This window comes from Oreochromis niloticus, linkage group LG14 (genome assembly GCF_001858045.2).
Source record: "Oreochromis niloticus isolate F11D_XX linkage group LG14, O_niloticus_UMD_NMBU, whole genome shotgun sequence".
In the NCBI taxonomy this organism is placed as follows: Eukaryota; Metazoa; Chordata; class Actinopteri; order Cichliformes; family Cichlidae; genus Oreochromis; species Oreochromis niloticus.
Window position 1 is genome coordinate 737,910 of NC_031979.2, and position 24,704 is coordinate 762,613.

Sequence of the window (24,704 nt, forward strand, 5' to 3'; positions counted from 1 at the left end):
AGTGGTTAATAGTTAATTAACCACTAATTTAACTTAATATTAACACAAATTAATAGCTGTCTAACAGGTCTTTTTTCTGTGAGCTTTGGAGATCCGCTTCCTCAGCTCCCCTTACTTGTGGCGTTCCTCAGGGATCTTTACTGGGGCCAATTTTATTCTCTGTTTATATGCTGCCTCTAGGTCTAATTTTCAGTAAATATAACACTTGTTTCCATTCATACGCCGATGACACTCAGATCTGCCTAATCTAATTAAGTGTGCTATATAAATAAAAACGATAACACTGTTAATAATACTGCTGGTCATGATTTCAAACTATCATTTGTCAAGGTGGACGTGCCTTAATCCTGCATGTTGGCCAGCAGGGGAAGAAATTTGATTGTTTCGATTAATAAAATGAAACTTGTAGTGAAACTTAACAAGTCAAGTTTAGAGTAACTATGGGAGAGACTAGCAAAGTCAAAGACTATTACAATATTACAATTCCTAGTGGACATCAAATAGTGTTTGCATTAAAATACTGAGGTACTGAACAACTTGATTATTTCCATTTAATGCATACTGTGTGTAAAAGATGAGAGCCTCTATTACATTATGAATTGGTTCCTGGTATTTTTGATTGTTTTTAAGCTTTTTTAACTAATAAAAATTAAAAATAACATGGAGCTAAAATAAAACAGAATTGAGTGCTGGAAGGTGTGTACCCCACAGCAAGACATATTGTTTGTCTGATGCTGTTCCAAAGGTGCCAAGAGCACAAACACAGTCCATTTCACAGTCCAGTACACCTGTCACTCAAATCAGCAGCAGCATTAACTTTAAGACTTAACAGAGTCCAGACAAGTAGGTTTATTGTGAAGTTGATATAATGTGAAAAATCAGAGTGGGGTAATCATTCATCTTGTTTAGGTGGACACTGTAACACCGGCACCAGTGGATACGCACTGACTGCTGGAGCCAGCTTCAGGAGGCTGAACTGCAGCTTTTGACACTTCAGTGGTTTCATTTTTCTGCCATCACCACACTTGCCAGCATTTCAGAGAGAAATATTTTCTGTTGCATTCTATTTATTTGAAACCTTTGCTCACTATTTACCTACAAGCAGAAGAACTTACAGAGGTTAACACAAAAGCACACCAAAAACTTGATCAGTGGTTCCAAATGTTTCTGCCTTGAACTTCTTACAAACACCACTGCGCTGTCACATTTCAGACATGTGTCCAAAAATCCAAAATTGTTCATGCAAAGCAACTCTAGCAAAGTCCACAAATTGGAAATGGGCTGGATATGAGCACAACAGGTTCCCTTTATATAAAACAGAAAAGTTGTTCAGCTGTGACATAATGCTGAACTGCATTCTGCAAACACAACACTAGATGGCGACTCTTTAAGACTGCATTTTATATACATGTGAAATAAAATTACAGTGTGCTTTGGCTGTTTCTCAAACACATACAAACATGGATTTTATATAATTCCTGTGCAAACGTCTTGAGCTACTCCTTTGTTATTTAGATTTTGCATCTAAGGAGATAGAATTGCAACTTTTTAAAATTCCTCTTGAACAATGTTGCAATGTGTTTATATAAGCTGCAAAACATTGTGGCCAACATCCAAAGACAAACTTAAAGGAGGCTTTTAAAAGTCACATGAAACTTACCTGTGATTTCAGGTAAGGCCCTGTGTTGAAGACAAAACGTGGTCATACCAAATATGGACTTCTAAGTTCTATAGAATTGTACAAATATACCGGTACTGTGTTTACATGTATGTAATGTGCCGTGCTCATTTCCCATTGACAATATAAAGATATGAAGCATTTGCTTAAGACCTTTGCACTTTACTGTAAGTAATAGAGTACTAGAATTAGGCTGGTCTCTATGCAAGAAATGATTTGTTTTCACTTCTGTTTATTGCTGCACACTACACTAATTTCTAATTAATCAAACGAATATAATGAAAATTTAATAACAGGAAATCAGGAGCAGTTACAAAAATAAAACTCAGGTCATAATAATCCAGAAGAGTCTTTAAGTATGAGCCAGCATGTATATTATAGACGTGTGATTCCCAATTATCCAAGCAATTAATAGTTCTGTGAAATCTGGGTCATAATGTGTGGTAACACGTACCTGAACCCTGACTCTACTGTATACTTTCAGAATAAGTGGTTTCCGGATTTTCATTGTTTTTCTTACAAGTCTTTGCAACACCAAAAAAACACGATAACTACGAGAAACTATTTCAAGTTTTGCTTACAAATCACAAAAACGCCTGGTTTGGGTAAGTTAGATAGGTCACTTAGACCTCAAAGGCAGAATAGACAGAATCTGTGGTAATCAATTACATTTACACAAAAAGGTCTATAGGCACTTGCCCCTGAGGGAAAAAAAGGAAATGTAAATGTAAAAGTACTCATTTCAGATTTTTAAAAAAATGCTCTTCAGACATTGGGTATGAAGAGGGAGCTGCTGTACGAGTCTTTGTCCTCCTCCTCACCATGTTCTTTGTGATCCTCGAGAAGTTTGTCCAGTAGGTTTGGTGATTCCGCCTCAACCTCCGGGTCTTCGTTCAGAGACTGGCCTTGGGGTTCAGGGTCCAGTTGCTGCTCTGAATGCTCAGGGATCTCCAGGATCTCGGGCTGAGGGTCCATACCCTGGGGCTCCAGCTGTGGGATCATGGTGGTCAATGACATGGACAGCGGCATGTGTACCAGAGGCGACCCAGGCAGCGCTGCAGAACCTGGGGCAAACTGCACCCCGTGATTAGGCATGGTCGATATAGTGGTGAGTGGCTGGGCCCAAGGAAGATAGGTCAACCCTGAGTCTTGGAGCTCCACTTGAGGCAGGGAGGCTGGGGCTGGTGCCACTGGTATGGTCTGGAACAACAGCAATGACTTAAATATTTATGATGACTGCAAAGACATTTAACCTTGCAAAAAGACAAATGCATGCATAAAACGGACACCTGCTGATGCAACGAGCCTCGCTTTAGGCGCTTAATCATTTATTTCTTTATTTTTTACTCAAGATTTTGTGGAGGGTTTGGAAGCTAGTTTCAGTGTCACTGGAGTCAGCATTTATTGTTCAGCTCACCGAATATTGTAATAAGGTTTAATTAGGTATACAAGAAAAGAGAATCCTAGTGAACCCAGTGGACACAGACAGGGAACGGCTTCTTGCTGATTTAGACTGCTGCAGTGAATCTTTCTACGGTGGAACCTACGTGTTTGGTGTTAATTAGCCTACCTCGTGGTCATGTCCCAGTGTTTTAATGTGGAGACAGCGACCAGAGAAATCCTGTAAATCCTGTAATGTTCTTCCTTTCTGGGTTCTCGCTCTTTGTTGTGATGTGTTTCCATTTATTTATTTTTTAAGAGGCAAACATATTTTTCCACTTTGCACATTAACTCATCTCCATGATGAGTGACATGTATGTAAATCCCTATAATGGTCAGTGACAGTTATTCTCTGGATAAATTCAAAAACTGCAGTGAAAAAAGAGCTGAAAATATAAAGGAGAAATCCATCATGCTGAACAGGCAGAAATCTAAATCCCATGTTAATCCCATGATGTACAAAGGTCATTGGTGGGTTTAAATTGTTCCAGTTAATACCCCACCCCAGTCTTATCTCTGTATTTATTACCCACTTGCAGCAGGTTTGAAATGTAAGAATTTAAAGACAAGCACAGCAGCTGTTGGCAGTTAACACGGAGAGCATGCATGCAGTGATAACAGGCTTTTATGGTGGAAAGTATCACAATGCATCCCAAACATGTGTCTGCACCTGTATAGAAAGACGGGCCCTGTAGGAGCTACCTTTGATTAAAGACGCTGAGCACTACCAGCAGAATAAGACTTAATACACTAAAGACAAAACATATGATAACAGGATCCTGTGGTAATGTTAAACATCTTGCATTATTCTGACATACTTAAATTAGTTTTAAAGAAAACTTTAGATTGTTCCAGTCCTGCCTCTGTGGGATGCAGTACTGTCTGGGTCTCAAAAGTGAAGCAGCCCCTTAATGCCTAGAGTTTCAGATTTGGTACATATACTTTTACATATACATATTTATATTTGCACATAATTATACACAACCTTACTTTAAAGTGAAATAATAGCCTGAATCCATGCTTGTACTGTTGCAATGGCTCTATCTGTTAAATCACATTCAACAGATACAGCAAGAACTGATTGTTTTTATCCTTTTGTGCTGATTTGTGATCATTTTCTTCCCCCATGCAGTCTGTAGAAAATATTTGCATAGTCCTTTTTCACTCACCCCAAAGTTTGTCAGCAGTGGTGTGTGTGTGTAGGTCAGCATGGTGTAGCTGGGACACAGAGTTTGCATAGTAAGCGTCGGAGTGGCTGGGTAGGTCAGAGTCTGAGCTGAGGGGTCCTGCTGGTTGTAGTCGGGTGTCGACCAGGACATGGCGGCGGCCTGCAGCCCAGGACTGGTGACAGAAGGCGTCGCTTTCCACCCCGCACACTGCAGCCCTCCATCGGCAGCTGTGGCCGACGCTTCTGCTGGGGATCCGCTGGCAACATCACAGCCAAAGATACCTGGAGAACAAGAAGCAGTTCGGCATTAGACATGTGGAAACACACTTTATGTGGAACAGTTCTCGTAGTCACAGGTGAGGCTTCTACCTTGTGTAAATGACGGCTGGTTGTTGTGTGAGACCACATCCTGAAAAACAATACAGATATCATCAATGAGTCTAACATGTCAATAACTGCAGCCTAATCACATCATCACGCCAATGTTGATATGTAAACATGCAGCAGTCACACCTGGACCCGTGACGCTCAGGTGTGAGCAGCTCCTGAGAATTCACACACTTATGAAAAGGGTTTTTTGAATTTGTTTTTCTGGATCAGTTCATTAAAGCTAAAGCTGTGAATTCTGTACTGTTAGACATGGAAGTACATCAGTCTAGTTCAGCTTTATTTATATAGTGCCACTTGCCTCGACCTACAGTAATACAGAGAAAATCCCAATGATCAGACGACCCCCTGTGAGCAGACACTTGGTGGCAGCGGGAAGGAAAAACTCCCTTTTAACAGGAAGAAACCTCCATGATAGTATTAAAACGGACTGTTCATCTAAACCTAAAAGGCCAGGCTCTATAAATGCTGTTGATGGGTCCATGAAAAACACAGAGCACTAGTATTGTTGAGTCATTGTGCAGCACGCAGCATTTGTTGTTGTGCTATGACACATCCTGACTGGTCTGACTGGGAAATGTTCTTTCATTCACGGTTTCTATTGAACATTTCTTTGGAAGTTTTTTGCTGGTAAGACAAAGCTGAGGTGGGCCAGTGATCAGGGTCTCTATTTGCCAATGCTGACATACTGGATATATCATACTGGATTTTTCTCCTCAATAAATAACTTATCATGTGAGGGTTTTTTTTTAAGCATAATATTAAGGATAATATTCTAGTCAAGGTAATATTAAACAAAGGTTCAACGCTGAAAATCTCTCAAGCAATAATTTTTTCCAGTCTTGTATAATCTGGGGGATAAATGTGAGTTCATTATTAACCGTAAAATTGGACTTTATTAAAGTGGCAAAAAATAAAACCATTACTGGACAACCACAAAGCCTACATGTATGACAAATGTTTTTCATGTTAACTGAGAAAATTCCATCAGCTGAGAAAGAAAGCTGCTAATGCAGCAGACTTTGTTCTGCCAGCAGCTGCTTCTGCTGTAAAAGACATTTATATCTCAGCTACGTTTGGGAGCAGATCGAGAATCTATGTTTTTGCGAGGCCAGACCAGGCAGGTCCTGGCCTCTCCTGAGAAGAAGTGAGCTGTAAAGATATCAAATCAAAGAAAGAGACAATAATACAGTGGATCGCTGAAGAAACCACTGAACCCATTCTGAACCTGTGTTATTCATTGCTTTGTCATTGTATTTTTCCATAATACCACAAACACACACAGACACACAGACTCATTGGAGGGTTTCCATTGTGTGTGTGCTTTAACTGCACTGACATCATGTGTTTAGGATCACTGCTATGCTGATAAACGAAGCTGTGGCCAATCAGACTCATTTCCAAACGGCGTTTCGTGGTGCATCAAAATCTCATGGTACTTTTCATAACTCTATCAGTTTTGAAAGGTCACCAGCAGCGCAGCCCCAAACAACAACAGAGCCTCCACCGTGTTTTACAGATAGCTGTAGACACTTAGTCGGACCTCTTTCCTGACCTCCTCCTCCATACATGCTGAAAATAATTCAAACCGAAACATCAAGTTTGGATTTATCACTGTTACCAGTGAGTTTCAGTCCAGTTCTTGTGTAATTTGGCATATTTCAGCTCTTTCTCCTTGTTTCCTTTTCTTAGGGATGGCTTCTTGACAGCCACCCTTCCACTGACACCATTTCTGATCAGGCTTCAGGAGCTCCACTCCTCAGGTCCTGTGTCAGGTCATTGTTGGATGTGTTCCTGTTTCCTATACTGATCATCTGCTGGGTTTTTAGGTGAGCCACTCCTTGTCTTCCACAGATTTCACAGTTTTTTAAGGATACAGTATTTCACAGTCTGGCTCTTTTGGAATCACTTTTGTTTTATTTTACATCTGTCAAAGTGTGTTATCTTTGGTACTTTTCATAGACTAAGTAAAGAAACGATAACAAAGAATGTGTTTTTGCAACACTGGCTCATCCTTTCAGTTAGCCGCCTTTTCAATGCTCGGATGATTCACAGCTTAACAAACAAAAAGCATTCCTTTGAAAATGGTCTGGCACAAGGACTGGCCTGACAGCAAATGAAAAAGAAACCAATGTCCAAATGACCAGAAACTCTGGCTCCTTGGAAGCAAAATATAAAGGGTGGCTCAGGATTTCTGCACAGTATAAACTGCATGAGTAATTTAATATGAGGTCTCAGTTATTCCACATTCACTGAGTCTGCTTTCAGATGTTGTCACTGTAGCTTTCCAAAGTAAAACTCCTCAGAACGTGTTGTATTTGTAGCTAAGAAGCGTGTTGTGAAAGCACGCTGTGGCATCATCTCTGGACTGAATTCACACAGTCTGTTCATCAGTCTGATAAATCACAGCTGAGCTGCGAACAGAAACCTGAGCACCAACGATGAGGAAATACATAAAAGCCAATAACTTTGACATTTTTTATTGAATTCCAGTTCATGACGGTGTCAGCCAAGTTAACTATACGATACATGCAGATTGGTCTTTTGTCTTTTCGTGGATATTTTGTCCGTTTTTATTTGCGGAAAGATTACAGGCTTCACAAAAAGCAGATTTTGCCACACTGTCCACTCTCTACCTCGTCTCTGTGTTTGTGCAAACCCAAATGTCAGTCTCACAGATTGTGTCTAAAACCCATCTCTGTTTGGTATCGACCCCATCGGGCTGTATATGTGCCTGTAGCAAGAAGAGATACTGCGGTGAGCGAAAAAAAAAGATTGAATGGGAGGCAGCAGCGACAGCACTGACAGCTAGTGTCAGTGTTTATACTGCATCCTGCTGCCTGCAGTCAGCGGGCAGGGCATGTTCACAGGCAGCAGGGAAGTGCTGTCAGGCGGCTGACGGGCTGCAGGAGAGGAGCTGATGGTTTGACAGCAGGAGCTACAACAATCACATGATTAAACCCCACTGTGGTCACTTTCTGAGGACACTTTGTGTTCACAAAGTGAAGGACCTGATCACCTACACTGGGTTTGACTGAGGCTGAGGAATGAGTCGACTTTAACAGCATCCATAAAAGTTAACACCTGGACACGCCGTCTGGGTGTGTTCCACTTCACGATGAATGCGCTTTAAGAAGCAGCCATAATTTTCTGCTTGAATGATAATCTGATGCATATCGTTGCCCTCTTACACAAAGTGAGAAACGATGGTGTGACGGTGGTGGCATCATCCATCACCTCCAACTTCATTTAGTTCAATCTTTAAGTGTCTGAATGTATTTCATGTTAGCTGCAGGAACTTTCCAAATGGTGAAACATCTCCGTGTGATAGTTTCAGCAGGTCTGTCTCAGATCCATTAAAATGATTCTAACTTGATGAGTTTTTTTTATCTGGTTTGCTTTGAGATTTTCACAAACACAACTGTTGCCCCTTTAAACCAGAAATCCTGGAAACACCCACGTAGTCCTGCCAGGAAGGCAAATAGTGGAAGAAGTGGAAAGAATTTTTATCTTTGCTGCTAGAAGCACTGACTAATTGCATTTAAAATAATCAACTGTAGTGCCGTGCCAATAAAACTTATCACATGCTAGACACAGGGAGTGTCCGCTCATGTGTATGTTTGTGCGCACCGCTGCGTCTGCCCTCTTCTTTTCTGGTAGGGATAATAAATAGAAAGTGGGAGGTCTCTTTGGCAAGGCTGCACGTTACTTTGCATAGGGCTGTGTGCCCAGCCCTGCAGCTCTGCTGTAACTGCCATGGAAAAACACCTGGATTATATAAGGATAAAATCCCCCACTGCTTTCTGGCCCCGTATCCCGACCGATCACATCCCTATATCCTCGCAGGACATTTTGCTTTCAATTCCTGCAGATCTCATGTGCAGTCTCCTGAGGTACAGCGCTGTCCCTCCCAATCAAACAGTCTTTGCATGTTGCTGTTTGCAGCTTTTGCTCATCAGAGTTCTGTGAGGTTATGATCCCCCTGCTGCAGAGAGATCAATGATTCATGAGAAAAGAATGCTAGCCTAAAGACTGAAAGTGATAAATCATCAGGAGGCAATCAGCTCATGTGATTAGAGGGTAGATTCTTTTTAAGACACAAGTACGTCAAAGTGGGTTGGGGGGGTTGTTTGGGGGGTTTTCATGGAAATTGTTGTTGAAACCTTGCAAAATTTCCTTCAACATGAAACCAAAACAGCTGCTGTCAGAGCAACTCTCTACTTTATTTATTTATTTTAAACATTTTCAACTCAGTCGCTCCCAAACCTCTCACAAAGTGCAGGTTTCAAAGTGTCAGCACATAATCCAGAGCAGTTGTTGCTCCTCACTGTGAGTGTCTCCTGTCTATTTGTTTAGTGTCTAACGATGCCACGAGGGCTTCTTTGGAAACACTGTTTAGTAAAGTAAACCTACCCTGAAAAAACATAGTCAAAGTACAGCTTTAAGGAACGATCCTGCAGCATTTTTGTTGCTTTTTTCACAGAGGTTTTGCTTTTTTTAAACCTCACATTGATTTACAGGAAATGACTTACCTTGCAGGTAAATGTACACAGACATTTTCATTTGTTTCAGATTTTACTTGACGATTGCTTTTTTTTAACCCAGCTGCACTGCTCGTTATAAATGTGGCAGCTTGTGCAACTGCTTCAAACATTTAGCTGAGTGTTCAACAAGTGTTCTTTGCTTATCTGTCATGGTGTCCTCACCCCAGTAGGAGGCAGTGTCTTGGTGCTGTGAAGCTCCAGGCTCCTCTTCCTCCTCAGCAGCTCTTTGACAGGATCTCTGACTCGCACACCTTGGTATGGCCTGGACCTGCCCACGGCTGATGGCTGTGCTATAAAGGTCAGACACACAGCAAAAGACAGATACACACGACTTCATTTCCCTTTCAAGTTGCTTTAAATCAGCCCACATGATGCACACGATGGGTTCACGCAGTTCATGAATGGAGGAAGCAGACTCGCTCAGGTGCCATGACTGTAAGCTGACACTGAGACACTAAAGACACACGGAAAGCGAAAGCCCAACCTGTCAGACGTTTTCTCTTTAAGCCTTTTGAGTGTCATCAGCTGATATAACCCTTTACAACCAATATTCTCAGTGAATATTCACGAGTGTCTAAGGTCACGGACCGCATGCACCTCAATTTGACCTGATGTTGAACTGTCCGCTAAAATAATAGCTCAAAATGTTTGCTTCTAAGGTTGTCAAACTCACGTTTTGGTTAGGAAGAAACCAGCAGGTCTGTTATGATGTGATCTATTTGGCCTGCAGTGCAGTGCTTCCTCGTGTCAAACACAGACAAATGCAATGATGCCGTCCTCCTTGAGTTGGGTCGGGCCTGATGAGCACATCTTTGATTGGTGTCTCTTGTGGCTCAAAGTAAGTAATATTTTTTAAGCAGTAAATTTTTCTTTGTTTGTTTTTTCAGTATTTATTGAGAAGTTATTAACTTTCTTATCATTCAGGTCAGCGATGAGTCCAGGTTCAAACTTTTAATGTCACACATACTGAGTACTGGGTACTCAAGCATCCCCACAAATGGTCTGAACTTGCCTATGATTCATTTTTCAGTAAAGAATGGAAAAATATCCTGGGTTTGAGCCTGATATGAATCACATTGTTGCATCAAGAAGTAAAATAAAACCAAATAAAACATGTGGAGCTACCAGCTGTGCTGAGCACTTGTCTGTAAAGGAGCAGTCAAAGCTTTATTACATGGTTATAAGCTATGATAACCGTAAATGTGCAGCTTACAGTAACTTTGTAACAATACAAAAAAAACCTGTGTGAAAAAACAAACAAAAATGGGCATTTCATCATATTTTCATCATACGAATGAAACAGCTTATAATTCTTATAATTTAATTTGAGAAAAAGAACTCTAATTAGTCTTAAATCATTACTCTGTGTTTCACATGTTGCTCAAATTATTTCATTAACATTTTCTGGCTGAGTGCCGTACTTCACTGATAAGCCTGAGGGCTCCATCCTCACCACAGGCACACTGACAGTGACAGAGTAAAAGCTTTCTGGGAACATTCAAATGTCTGGAATTGGCAGATTCTTGCAAGTATAAGCATGAGAAAAAATCCAGCGTAACAGCAGAGTCGCATTCGTATGAACTGTGATCAGCAGAAGTGCAGACAATGGCATCAGTCATTACCGCCCCGAGCTACAGAATCACCGGGATTACAGAGATGTGCTCCAAAGGTAAGTGTGACCATAAAACAGTGACACCGCTGTCATTTGTGCATCGTAGCACACTGTGAAGTAGCTACACTGATCGTGATGCTAGGTTAAAAGGTTAAAAGGAGGACGTACAAATTTAAAACCAGAATAAAGCGCGAACAGCCTCCATAAGAACTAACAGAGCACACTCCATTTATTTGGTCCAGCAGCTACAAACAGAGTGTTGTGACTGTGTGGCTGCAGATTTAAAAACCTCTTCTTCCAAAGACAAAGGATGCTCGCATATGCTGCATAGAGCACTTATTAAGATCTTTACTGTGAACTTTAGCCTCTTTAGATGCTGCACAGGTAAGCACAGCAGTCCATGTGACTGTAACTATGACAAGAATTGTAAGCACCTGATTTAAAGCGCCCTGGGCCTGTGGTCATTAATGATGACTCGCAGAGTTAACCGCACATTTTTTTCTTATTTTAATATAACTTCCTCATAAATACAGAAAAAATAAGGCTAAAAAGACTTTGATTGAACATGATCTATAACAACAGCTGTGACATTCACACGTGGGCTTTTGGTTTGAACAAACACACGTCTGAGTTAGTTAACATATCGATTAAATGCCTCCATGTTTGATTTTGTATAACGCACATCCTTTATGAGCCACTGTTGTTGGAATTGCACAGATGTGAGTAGGCAGCTGCCAGAAAATGTCTTTGACACTGCTGACCTGATGCCATACACATTTACAGTCCCTCTTAGATTCTACACGCTTGAAATATTTTTTCATAAAAGAAATATGAAATTTAATTATAATGTGTTGATTTGATCGCTGGGGTCACAAACACAAACTAAGAACAGGAAATCTGCGATCTCATGGGGAGATTCCATCAATTATTTCATAATGAAATAGTTTGAGACTCATGTTGGAGACAGAGTCTCAGATGGACTGGTGCACAGCTAAGTCAGTTCAAATGAAAAGGCATGTTCCCACAGACTGTAATGTTGATCCTGCGCCAAGACATTGTGCCATACTGAGCTTCAGGTTCTCATGTGTGCAGGTTTCTAGTTATAACATGTTGACTTGAGTCTTATCATCCCCTTCCCCACCCCAAAACTGTAGAAAAACTGCAGAAGATGAACCAGACCCAGCTGGATGTTTCTGTTATGCCTGCATATCCTCTGTTACACTGCAAACGTGGTGAGTCAGTTTACTTAGCTGGGCTTCACAACTAAGTGACTGCTGTAACTAAAAGTTCAGCTACACTTTAACAAGCAGCTCGTAGCTCAGGTACTACAAGAACAACTGAACATAAACTGCCTCCCTGTCCTCAGACCTCAGCACGCTGAGCCCCTTGTGGTGTGTGGACATCATTCAAAAATAGGTTTAGTTGGAATTAATTGGTTTCAGTTAAGAAATTCTGCAGCTTAGCAGAAATCCCCCAAATTAGTTAGACAGGCTGTATCAAGTCTTATCATTTGGGATTATTCAGCTAAGAAAGCAAATAGAGGTCAACAGATTGTGCTATGTGGAATTTGTCTCCACGCCAAGAACACGGCATAATCGGGGAGGGGGGGTACAAGCAATTCCTCCTTTACAGAAATTCCACAATCAGAAATTCCACATTTCTCTGAAAAACCATCCAGTCTGCCATCACAAAAGGACACTTTGATCATGTTTGTTCCTGTTTCTTCTCCTTTTCCCACAGTGAGAACACAGATAGAGGGAAACCTTTTTCTCTTGTCAGAATTTCCCTACAGTTACCGTCACATTTCTTTAACCTTGAGCCGGAGTTTTGATTCCTACCACTCATACTGACAGAGGACGGAGACCTCTGGTCCAGACATGTCTGTCCTCTACTTAACCCCTGTCACGAGGCTGAAGGTATCCTGACAGTATGCTACGCAGCTTCCTCTCTGAAGCTGATGGATTTACCTCCATAGGTCAGACCGGCCACATTTTCTTCTCAGAACAAACAGAACACTGTGACAGTCTGCCATGTACAGACACGTCTGTGATGCTTAACAATAGAAGGCACCGGGGGCACAAATGGCCACTGCACTGAGCCCAGCCCCTCTTCATTGTGTGTGTGTGTGTGCGTGTGCATTTTACAGTAATGATGGCAGATTTATTTAACAGTTTGTGCACTTGGGTCTAAACACAGTGGTTTTACTTGAGTACAAAGAAGTTGTATAATTAAAGTAACTGTGATGTACAGTCCCATTTGTGTATTACTGGATTACTGCTGTCGACGCACTGGGTGTTTGTACACTGTATATTTAATCATTGTTATTAATCTCTGTCTCTCTTCCACAGCATGTCTTTATCCTGTCTACCTTCTCTCACCCCAACCAATCACAGCAGATGGCCCCGCCCCTCCCTGAGCCTGGTTCTGCCGGAGGTTTCTTCCTGTTAAAAGGGAGTTTTTCCTTCCCACTGTCGCCAAGTGGTTACTCATAGGGGGTCATATGATTGTTGGGTTTTTCTCTGTATGTATTATTGTGCGATCTACTGTACAATATAAAGCGCCTTGAGGCGACTGTTGTTGTGATTTGGCGCCTTCTTTGGCAGATGTACCATGAAAGTGTTGCAACTGTCCACTAGTCTCTCACTAATCAGCTTGAAAAAGTCTTTTACGTAAAATTCATTCTGTGCCAAGATGCTTTAGTGTTTCTTGCAAAAATTACCCAAGAACAAGTCAGTAGAATATAAATCAGAGTTTGTTAGGTATAGAAGTCACTTTGGTAACCCTGCAATTCTGCTTTACGTACTATTCGCTGGTGAAATTGCTAATGTGCTAAACAATTCAATGTTAAAAGGTGAATTTCTAGTTAAACTCTAGTTTTTAAATAGATGGTATAATATCACCTGCAACCACTTTTCTAATTAAATCAGTGATCAAAAGGTGCTCCGTCCCCCAGCAGCAAAGCAGCCCTACACCAGCACATTTCCATCATCTACTTCATACTTGGTTGTTTTCTTCCGTTTACACCAGTTTCCTTTAAGGGGTCTTCACAGTGGTGTCCCTAGCTTCCTTTTCTGTCACACCAACCCTCTCCGTGTCCCCCTTCACTACATCCATGAACCTCCAAAGTGTTTAACCTGAGCCGTCCCTCTGATATTCTGAACTGTAATCCTGTCCATCCTGCTCACTCCCGGTGACAATCTTACAAAATCTTCAGCTCCCCTGTCTTTCTGTCCGTGCCACGGTTTCCAAACCATACATCACAGCAGGTCTTGCTGCCATGTTGTAAACCTTCCTTTTCATTCTTGCTGCTATTCCACAGTCACAAATCAGCCCTGACACTCATCTCCACCCACTCCATCCTCCCCGCTCGCTCTTCTTCACCTCTTTTGTGCACTTGCCATTACTTTAGATGGCTGAACCCAGGTATTTAGACTCATCCATCTTCACTATCTACTGCTCCCCTGTCATTCACACACATGTATTCTGTCTCGCTTGTGCTGGCTGTCATTCCTCTTCTTTCCAGAGCATATTTCCACCTCTCCAGGTCCCTTTCCACCACTCTCACGTCTCGTGTCATCAACACTCTCAAAGTTGGACCTCAAATAAAGGTCCGATCTTTATCTGGAACTTTCCACTTTTCATCCTCCTCACAGCTGTGCTCACTTCCTCTTTATCAATTCTTTGAATTTGATAATTAACTAATTGTCCTCTGTCTGCCTCTCTCATTGTCTTTATTCATCACTCTCTTTGTACATTTCCATATCTATGCTGACTCGAAGCTGCTGCACATCTTTTCTAGCTTAGTTTCTTAGCCATTCTTCATACTTGGTGCTGTTAAAAAGCTGTACCAGACAAATGTACCTGTGATTTATCTGCACGGAGCATTAAAATATCCCCCTCTCCATGTTACAGTTTTTCTTGACCTGCTTAAAGAAATCACTCAGTTTTCATCACGACTATCTCAGCAGAGCAGAGGACACCTCCCGGAAATGTGTTAACCTTTCCTTATTGGAGTGACACATTCCACACAGCCTTTTGAAAAACATTTTTCACAGATGTGATTGAAGCAGAATGTGTCACTCTGACCACGAGCGCCGCTGTTCAGGCCTGAGTTTGCTGTGATGCAGTGGTCAACTCAATCAAGAAAAACTGTAAAATGTGTCTGTTTGAGTTCACAGTTACAACCTCCGCTTTGATATTTTTATGTTAAAAAAGCTCATTAAACAGCACATTATACACATCCTAAGTGTATAATGTGCTGTTTAATTAGCTTTTTTCAACTGAAATTTACATTTTAGACAGAAACTCTAGATTTCACTCTGAGTCACTTTGCTGATCAAACTCTGCGAGAGAAGGATGTCAGTAACACAAAGTAACATCATCATTGCTTTAAGTGACACTTACTGAAAATTATGTGACCGTTAGTTATTGTATTTTCTTGGTATACAATTGGATTGAACATGTATTACTAGCCTTGTTATGCCCTCATATGGACTCTCACAGATGAATCCATCCAAGTAAAGACTGATGCGGTTTGGCCCAGACCAACTGTATCATTTGGGAATGGGGGAATTCCCCTCAGCTGATTTATTGCCAGAGGCATTCCCCAGTGGACAGTCCTGCACTGGGTTGTGCAGTTTGTTCCTTGTGTCAACAAGTTTAAAATGTATGTTTTTCACACAATTTTGTGACGTGAAACTTTTAATAGTTGGATAAAGACTGCATGACTTTCCCTTTTCTGCGCTGAACAAGGGTTAATGGCTTGTTCTCAGTTCTTGGCCTGATCTGCAGATCATGGATTGAGCAACTGCAGAATGTTGTACCAAAGCGAGGGAAGAAATGAGAAACAGATCTGTTGTTGTGGGAGGTTGGTGACTGACATTGTAACACAGCCAAGAGAAACAGAGGAGCTGTATGAACAAGAGTGAGGTGTGGTCGCTAACATGGGAGTTCTTTTCTACCTTTCGTTACATATAAGTCATTATTCAAATGGAAGAGTTTTCTACAAAGATTAACTGGTAACACAGAAAATTAAATTATGGAACATATGTATCTACATGTGTGAAAATGTGAAGCCAACACACAAAATGCTCAGTGCCAACAGAAGGAAATAAATGTTACAAGTTCAAATTAATGGCTGTATCTGTCAACTGAAGCACGGTTGAGTGGATGATGTTGTCTTTTACTACTATCTGTTGTAGACAATCACACATGAGTGCACACGGACAAACAATCACCATGGCACAGGCACACAGACTCAATCAACACAAAAGAGGAAGCTGCACAGCTGTGCGATGTTTTACTGTGCTGGGTGCCTGCTGCCATTTTGCATATCAAGATTACACACCAATGGCAACACTCAGCCAGCGTTCAAAAGGCAATCTTCCGCTTTCCGAAAGAGCTGCTTCTGACAAAGTTCACAACAGGAAAAGATCTTTCCTTCTGTTTGCACTATTCAAAATAAAAAACAATTCTGAATAGAAAAGGAAGACTTTACTTCAACTAGACAATAACGAATTAGCAGCGAATGGACAATGTTGAGTTGACGCGCTTTGATCATTTGTAAGCTAAAAATGAATTTTATTAAAGATTAACTACAAATGTGACAGACATGAAAACCATTTAGTAACACTATACTGGATAATTTACAAAAATGACAAAGGAAGTTGCTTTTTAAAAAAAATGTCTACAAATGAATTAAAACTATTCAAAAAGACACGTCGTATTTTCAGTGTAAGGAAAAAAATATCATTCAGAGCTCCTGGGATTATATCCTCCTGTCATTAGTAAAAATAACTGTAATGTACACTTCACAGACTGCTTTTTAAAACTTTTCTCATCCATAACTTTGATGAAGCACATTTAATTCTGCAAACCTCTCAAGTTGTTGCCCCTTAACATAATTATTCATTCATATATGAAGTCAGTATATACTGAGGAAACAGCAACAATATAGTGTACTTACATTTCTCCCAGTGCATGCTGCCTATCTGGTTAATATCAGATAGTTAAACTGAAGAAAATCAAAGTGGCGCGTCAACTGACGTGCTTTATAACAGCTAGAAGCAGGCTAGCAATCCCCTGGGATGTCATAGCTTCGCTAACCACAACTGCATCTGTTTCACAGTTGGTAATGTTTTAGTTGAATCATACCTGCTACAGCTATTACATCTGAAAGACAGAAACACACAGGCCCAGGTCAAAAAGAACTGAAGATGAGAGAGCAAGCGCATAAACAACATTTAAATAACCCATAACTAATTAAAATACTCTCAATGAAAGTAGTGCAACAGACTTCTTTCCCTGTTAGTCTTCTCTCAACAAGCAGACCTAATTTTGGTTAATCTGAAGATGTTATTCTGGCTGTCACTCACAGAAGCTGTCATTACACATTCAGAAAACTTTAATTAGAAAACCCAGCGATGAATGACTTTTTCAGCGTACAATGGGAGCTTTGAGATCAACTCATGGATGGATGGATGTATTATTGTAGGGTCTACCTTACAATGTAAAGCATCTTGAAGTGACTTGTTGTGATTTGGCGCTGTATAAATAAAATTGAATTGAATTGAATTGAATTGAATTGAATTGAATGGTTGGATGGATGGATGGATGGATGGATGGATGGATGCATGGATGCATGGATGGATGGACGGACGGACGGACGGACGGACGGATGGATGGATGGATGCATGGATGGATGGATGGATGGACGGACGGACGGTTGGATGGATGGATGGATGGATGGATGGACGGACGGACGGACGGACGGACGGATGGATGGACAGATGGATGGATGGATGGATGGATGCATGGATGGATGGATGGATGGATGGATGGATGCATGGATGGATGGATGGATGGACGGACGGACGGACGGTTGGATGGATGGATGGATGGATGGATGCATGGATGGATGGATGCATGGATGGATGGATGGATGGATGGATGGATGGATGCATGGATGCATGGATGGATGGATGGTTGGATGGATGGATGGTTGGATGCATGGATGGATGGATGGATGCATGGATGGATGGATGGTTGGATGGATGGATGGTTGGATGCATGGATGGATGGTTGGATGCATGGATGGATGGTTGGATGCATGGATGGATGGATCCCCAACGATGACACAAAGAGTGAACTTCAACCTTCTTTGCTTGCTAATGAAAATTGTTCCAAATGTAGCCATATGAAGCACAGTGCTACTTATTCATATGGTTGAGGCGGTTATACAGTTGCACATAGAGGCACTGTGAATGCGCCAACATGACTGTGTACAAGAATGTATGAATCTGAACACATAATGTCACTTCTACTACAGGTGCTATTTATGTGACAGTCTCTACATGTACTACATGAAGGAGTTGCTCTATAATTTGTATTGAGTTATAGAATACCGTATGTCATAGAGAATGGCATCCTATTCTAGACTGTCTTTCTTCAGCATTTCTAGCTGTGTGAGAAAATCACATTTCTCTTTTCTCACAACTTGGATACAATTTGTGAAACCTTTGACAAACTTTTTGCAGTTGTTTCCCATATTCCCAGTTTTTAGCCCCCAGTGACTTTATCTCACCCCCTTGAGCATGTGAGGTTAAATTAACCATAAGATAGTATTAGAATAACTCCTGACTCCAAAGTAAACACAGTCAAACTGATTTACATCCCAAGTAATTTTTTTTCCAAAGCAGTCCTTTTTTTTTCTTTCCAAAACATACAGGTTAAGGTCAAAGGGATAGAATTTCTTGAAACATGGGAAGATTTGATCAGGAATTGTTCACGAATGTCATCACAGTGAAAGTAAATCCTGTATTTCTAGGTTCACCAGTGCAGCGGAGCCAATGTAGCCGGATCTGTCTGGCTGCCATGAAACATCAAATAAATAGATTTGCCAGTGCTGACCTGTTTGGGCATGAGGACTGAGAGTTAGTCCAGCCTCCAGTGTAAACAGAAGACTTGGATAAGAGACAACTGGTTTTAAAAACCGTGGCCAGAACAAATGAGGCAAGCAAACATTAATGAGCTGGTTAGAAATCACACCAAGGTGTCTGCAGTGAACAAGAGGACTTGCCTGCTTGACGGGCCAGAGACGACCTTTTTTTCTCTGTTTTTTTCATCATTGTACAACAGCAGCGTACTCTTATCTGTTCGTGTCACATTATATGTGATTCAAAAGACATTCACTCTAAATGGATCCTGGCTGTATACTTTGAGGGTAGCTCTCTTATTTTTGTTTCTCAATATGCCTCAGTGTGTTCGACAGGAAGATAAGGAATAAAAATGTTCTGTAGCCACATTTAAGGTGGAACACCTTGAGTTAGTCAGACACAGCACAAGTGGATTTGGGTTGCAAAGTAGCTTGCAGATGTGGCAGCTGTGGGCAGGCTAAAGCAGATTTAATAAGATGCCCTACAAGGAATTTTGCATTTGGTGGGAAAGAGTATGACTGGCACTGAGATCAGCTGACCTACTGGGATTACAGCAAAGTTTGACTTGATAATGATAATGCTTAATTTATTTACTCTGAGTAGAAAGTAATGTTTATTGTCCTGAGCAACATATGCTGGAATGAACTGCAATGGATTTTCCCCTTGACTACACATAGTAAACCACGTGCACGTGCTGCTCATCGTGTATGTGATCACATTCTTCTTCTCTTATAACAATTTTAAAGTTACAGTAATCAGTGTTAGCCCACGCTGCTTTTTTTATATGGCAGCCTATTTGATCAGAGAACGTGCAGCCGATGAGATGGCTGCAGAGAAGCTTGCAGAGGTGGGGTTAGGGGCAAGCAAAAAAATAAGATCATCATCAGGTTATTGATATCATGAAGAGCTTAAATATTGGAAATGCCTCATAAAGTATCAAAGGTTCAGTTCTAATGACCAAAACTGAGGATTAATAGGCAAGATTAATAGAAAAGGTCATAACTCTAGACTCAGTTCTAACCCTAGTGTGATTCCTGAGGTTTGAAATTGTGAGGTCACAGAAGTTAAAAAAAAAAAACCTAATACATTTAAAGGCAGGCTACATCACTTAACAAGCAAAGTTTGATGAGTAAAATTCTGGTATCCTATGAGACTAAGAGCTAATTATTTGTGCCTGCACCCATAAATGTAGCTGCTAACAAACCCTGCTTGCATTACCTGATACTGAGGCTTCTAAATGAGGGAAAGGATTAGTGATTTCATGGTGGCCATCTTTTAAATCTAGTTTACAGTTTTGACTCAGGTACTGTTTTAGGGTTAGGCCTAGCTTGACCCTTAGTTTTAACCTATAAACCCACAGTTCCCGAATTTCACTTCAGCAAAATACAAAACTTTTAATGGTTAGCAATGGTTAGTCTGGACTTCTTTAAGTAAAGAATTCCAGACGCTTTTCTTTCCAAGCTCCTTAGACTAGGATGACCTGGATGACTGAGAACCCTCACAGACATTACACTGAGAATATTAAAAATAATTAGCAGAGTCATATTTTGTTAACAACAAGATAATGAGATGAAGACTGAAAGCAAATGACACAAAATGACATTATTACTGTATTACTCTTATTTATGTATTTGATACAGTCATGGTGAAACAGGAAGTAAAATTAGACAAATACAATAAAACATGACATGTTACAGTTTGAAATGTTAACTTTTTATGCCAGAACTGGATGTGCTACAATATGAGTCTTTACCATCAAAAGACCCAATGCTAAATGCAAAGCTAACACCCTACCTCCTGCTGCCACACTCGCCCCTCCCAGCCAGTCGATATTTGCTTTCCCTGGAAAACAGCATCGCTGCTCAAAAACAAACACCTTCAGGCTCTCGTTTCCCTGTAAACTGCAGCATTTTGCCAAGATTGTCATTTGGCTGTCTCAAAGTGACCTTGAAATCATACACACAAACAATCACGACAGCGGGAATTTGATTTCTTTATTTATTTAGTGAGCAGGATGAAATTGTTCAGCTTCCCTGTGAAAAAGCATTATGATAATGCTGCTAAAGTAGAACAGAGTGACAGTGAAGTGTATTTGTTGGACATGAACTGCGCTTCACATGTTAAAGTAAATGGATTGTTTACTTCATTTCCATACATAGTGCATGGATACCTGTTCCAGGCAGGTGTGAGTTAAATGTAGAAAACAGAAAAGAAAACCTCTGTGAGCTCAGACTGTGTTCAGAGCACAGTCGACATGCAGCAGGCAGTTATGGTGTTCACAGTCATTTCATTGTGGTTAACTTCCTCTTTTGGAGTTTAGTCACTGGTTACAGTGCAAGCATTTAAAACTGAATCAGGGTACACACTCAGAATAAACATTTATTTGTATTACATTTATATTCTGTTGTAAATATTACATATATTTTGTCACCTCCAAAGGCCACACATATTATATAGATTATATAGATTTCAACATGCTTTTCTTTGTAAAGCATCAAAATCTCTGACTGGCTTCGTGTTTTTGAGAACTCAGAACAGGAAGTATATTGGGGTATATACTTGTTCCTTGGTTATTTTCATACTTTTGCCCAACAAAAAGCTTTGAGCCTGACACAAAGCAATTTTCTTTTTAAAAATCTCTTCATCAGAAATCATTTTAATTGTAAGGCATGCTTTTTTCTATATCTATATAGTTTTTTCTTGTGTTTTTACATGGATATATCCTGTGTAGTCACTGTCAAATGCTCATTCCACAGCAGGAAACATCTGTTAATGTGGATATTTTATTTTAAAGTTTACCAAACAAGGGTCAAAATATTTCATTAGAAAAAAACACACGTTTGTATGCATACATAACAAAGAAATATTTACCCAGCCAAAATTTATTAATTCACCATCTAATGCAACTAAAGGCTAAAAACTACAGTATTTGCTTCTGAATTGAAGTAGAATACAAAGAAAAAGTACAAAAAGAAAGTATTGGATTACACTACACTATTGTGTTGCTGCAAAACGGTGTGCAGTCAGCTGCAAAAATCTGGAGGCTAAATACAGTGCTATGCATGACCCTGAAACCGGTCTGAGTTAGTCTATCTAGCAGCACAAATGGGAAACACCTGCATGTACTTCACAGTTCACTGAATAGCAACACACTGCAAAAAAAACTGTTTTTATTTTAATAGTAGTCAGTGCCATCTGCTTTGTCTGTGATAGTTCAAACTAAGAAGTGTCTATTTATGCAGTTTTATCTAATCCTGTCTTACTTTTCTGTTTCTACTCACAATCAGCGCCAATAAGAAAGAAAACTGGAAGTCGTGCATTTCAGCACCACGATGCTATTTCCACAGATGTAAACAACACATTTACATCCTACTTACTGTTTTTTCCTGGAAGTGAAAATGTCTAGAATTTTCCATTCTTAACTAAACTCCAAACTCCAACTAAAATTCATACAAATGAAATAAATAATAATACAAAGACCGAAAACACAGAGAAAATGTTCAAACTCACTTTCTGAAACTACACATGTCTCATGGCAGGTCCAACAAGTCCATTCTTCTCATTATTTGTGTTGCTGGATCCTGTATGTGTGCAGTGTATGATGCAAAGTGTAGTTTAATGCCAACAGCTGATGCAAAGAGGTTTGAGGATGACAGAGGGGATAGTGTGGCTTTGTGGACACTGATGTGGATGGCACGACCAACTGTCCTCAAAGACTGTGTGAAACCAAAGGTGTGTGTGTGTGTGTGTGTGTGTGTGTGTGTGTGTGGGGTGGGGGTGGGGGTGGGGGTGGGGTGGGGGGGGGTGGGGGGTATGACTGAAACATGAAAGATGAAAAGAGTGAGCAAAACAGAGAAAATCCAAGCCACCTGTTCATGAACACTTATTTGTCTTTGTCTCATTTGTCAGTTCAGCCCGTGGGCTGTTTCTCATCACTGATGCTATCTCTGCTCTGTCATTACACTTTAAAGACTTAGTTAATAAGCCTGTTCCCAAAAATGTTGTGTAACATGAATGCAAAAACATACTGCAAAATAATATCTGATGATTATTACCAATTATTAGCAATCACAACATTTCACAGAGGGAAAAAATCTCAATGTGATACAATAAGGAGCTGAAATCTAAAATGAGCACAGCGTACAGATTTTCTGTCCTTATTATAACAGAGACCATCTTAGATTTTAAAAATCTCATTGCCAGAATATCACATTTCGAAATGAGGAAATAAGTAAAATAAGGCATCGATGAAGAGCCTTTTATAAGAATAAAGGACACAGCTGATTCACAAATGATGAGGTGTTACTTAAGTAACTATGACTGCTCTGCTCTGTATTCCAACATTTTCTTTGTGCATGTACCTAAAATGGCTTTTTTCAAGCTGAAGCCTGGACAGAGGCCTGGTAGAAATTCAAATAAGGATTATTCTTACTAGTATTGTCCTTATTGAATTCTAGTAGTGTGCAGTCATTCTAACTCTAGCCCAAGAAGACAAATATTGAGCCCACAGTGAGCATACAGTCTTGTGAAATAAATAAATAAATGGTTTTACGAGACTCTGTGTGTGCCTGTGAAACATTAAGTGCACCCTTAAATCTTCCCAGGAATTAGTAGGGAAAGTGCCAGATGCTGAGCACACATTTGGCAGTTTGCTGGCTTTTTGAACATGATGGCACAATCTTCTAGGAGTGGACATCTCTGTTAGACTTCATGATGGTACAGGCTTTTATCAGACTGATATATTTCAAGATTTCAAAATCTGACATTTTAGACAATATTCCTTTTCTTTCAGGCATGCAAAATATAAAGAGATTTCCCCCGTTATGTCTGGTTACTGATATGACAGTACATGTTAAAAATGAATTTGTGGACTTCCGGCTAATGGGAGCTTTTTGTGAGTAGTGTTTTAGTGAGCTCCTGCAGGGTCGACCTTTTTTTTTTAATAATTAGTGGGCACTTTTTCTCTAACTCAACCCCAAGCGATATCTAACTCATTTTAAAATAGTACACTTTTTCATTTTGGTCACTAAAATGCCACCAAAGCCAACTAAAGGAGGAAGCTCAGTCCGACCTTACGTGCGGCCTGCTTCTCCTGACGAGCCCCTGACCCATCCTGAGTCGGGGACTAAGGCCCAGGCCGCCACCAGTAGCGATGTCAGCGGTTCCAGAAGATGACCCATTGTCGGCGTCCACGACTGCTATTTCACGGTTGCTTAAGGAGGCCTTTGACCTCGCCGAGGAGCCGCTGCTAGACCGTGCTCACCGTACTCTGGCCCCCAAGCCTAAAACAGGTGAGCGGCCCCGTCCCATTGTAGCGAGGCTACACTACTACACTGGCTGTGTTAAAATCCTGTCGAGGGCAAGGGAGCTTCAGCGGATTAAGGTGAACAATATGACCATCTCCATTTTCCCCGACTACGCTGTCAAGACAGCCCGAGCTCGTGCGGCCTTCACAGACTGTCGCCGTCAGCTCCGAGGACTCAAAGGGGTCCGGTTCAGCCTGCTCCACCCAGCGTGGCTGCGGATTACCCATGATGGGGTCACACGGGACTTTACCTCTCCAGAGGAGGCCAAAACTTACATAAAGACGATAATCAAGTGAGAAAAACAATTATATTTAAGGAAGCGATTGACGTTTCTGATTTATACTTCACAGCTTGAGGAGTGTGTTTTTCTTCTTCTGGGGTAAGGTATTCTTTGATGTTCAAAAATGTATGGTTCAGTTTTAAAATGTTTGTCCCTTACGGGGTTAATTTAAAAACAATATTTTCACTCAGGCATTTTTGGTTCCCGAGATTAATGCCTGTCGTATATTTGCATTTTATACTATGTGTCCAGTTCTGCAGGATTCACCCAACACTTAAAGGTGTTTTGGGGTTTCTTTGTTCCTATTGCGCTATTTAGCTGAAAGCATAACTTTGTCAATGACTCCCATAGGAGT

At 40.7% G+C, this 24,704-nt stretch overlaps 1 protein-coding gene across 1 annotated transcript; it reads right to left on the reverse strand.

Annotated features, from left to right (window-relative positions):
• Positions 1-834: 834 nt before the first annotated feature.
• pou2af1 (POU class 2 homeobox associating factor 1) lies at positions 835-16,952 on the reverse strand. The gene is made up of 5 exons (XM_005462430.4): positions 16,795-16,952; positions 9,380-9,507; positions 4,656-4,695; positions 4,288-4,568; positions 835-2,878 (listed from the first exon to the last, which is right to left on the reverse strand). Exons 1-5 carry the CDS (start codon positions 16,808-16,810, stop codon positions 2,444-2,446), a joined length of 900 nt encoding a protein of 299 aa, XP_005462487.1. The 5' UTR covers positions 16,811-16,952; the 3' UTR covers positions 835-2,443.
• Between the last annotated feature and the right edge of the window lie 7,752 nt (positions 16,953-24,704).

Excerpts from the sequence above, each read along its gene's own strand:
- pou2af1 (XM_005462430.4), bottom strand. Across the intron at positions 4,696-9,379 it reads AGACACTGCCTCCTACTGGG|GATGTGGTCTCACACAACAA; the intron begins GTGAGGACACCA and ends ATTGTTTTTCAG. Across the intron at positions 4,569-4,655 it reads CCAGCCGTCATTTACACAAG|GTATCTTTGGCTGTGATGTT; the intron begins GTAGAAGCCTCA and ends CTTGTTCTCCAG.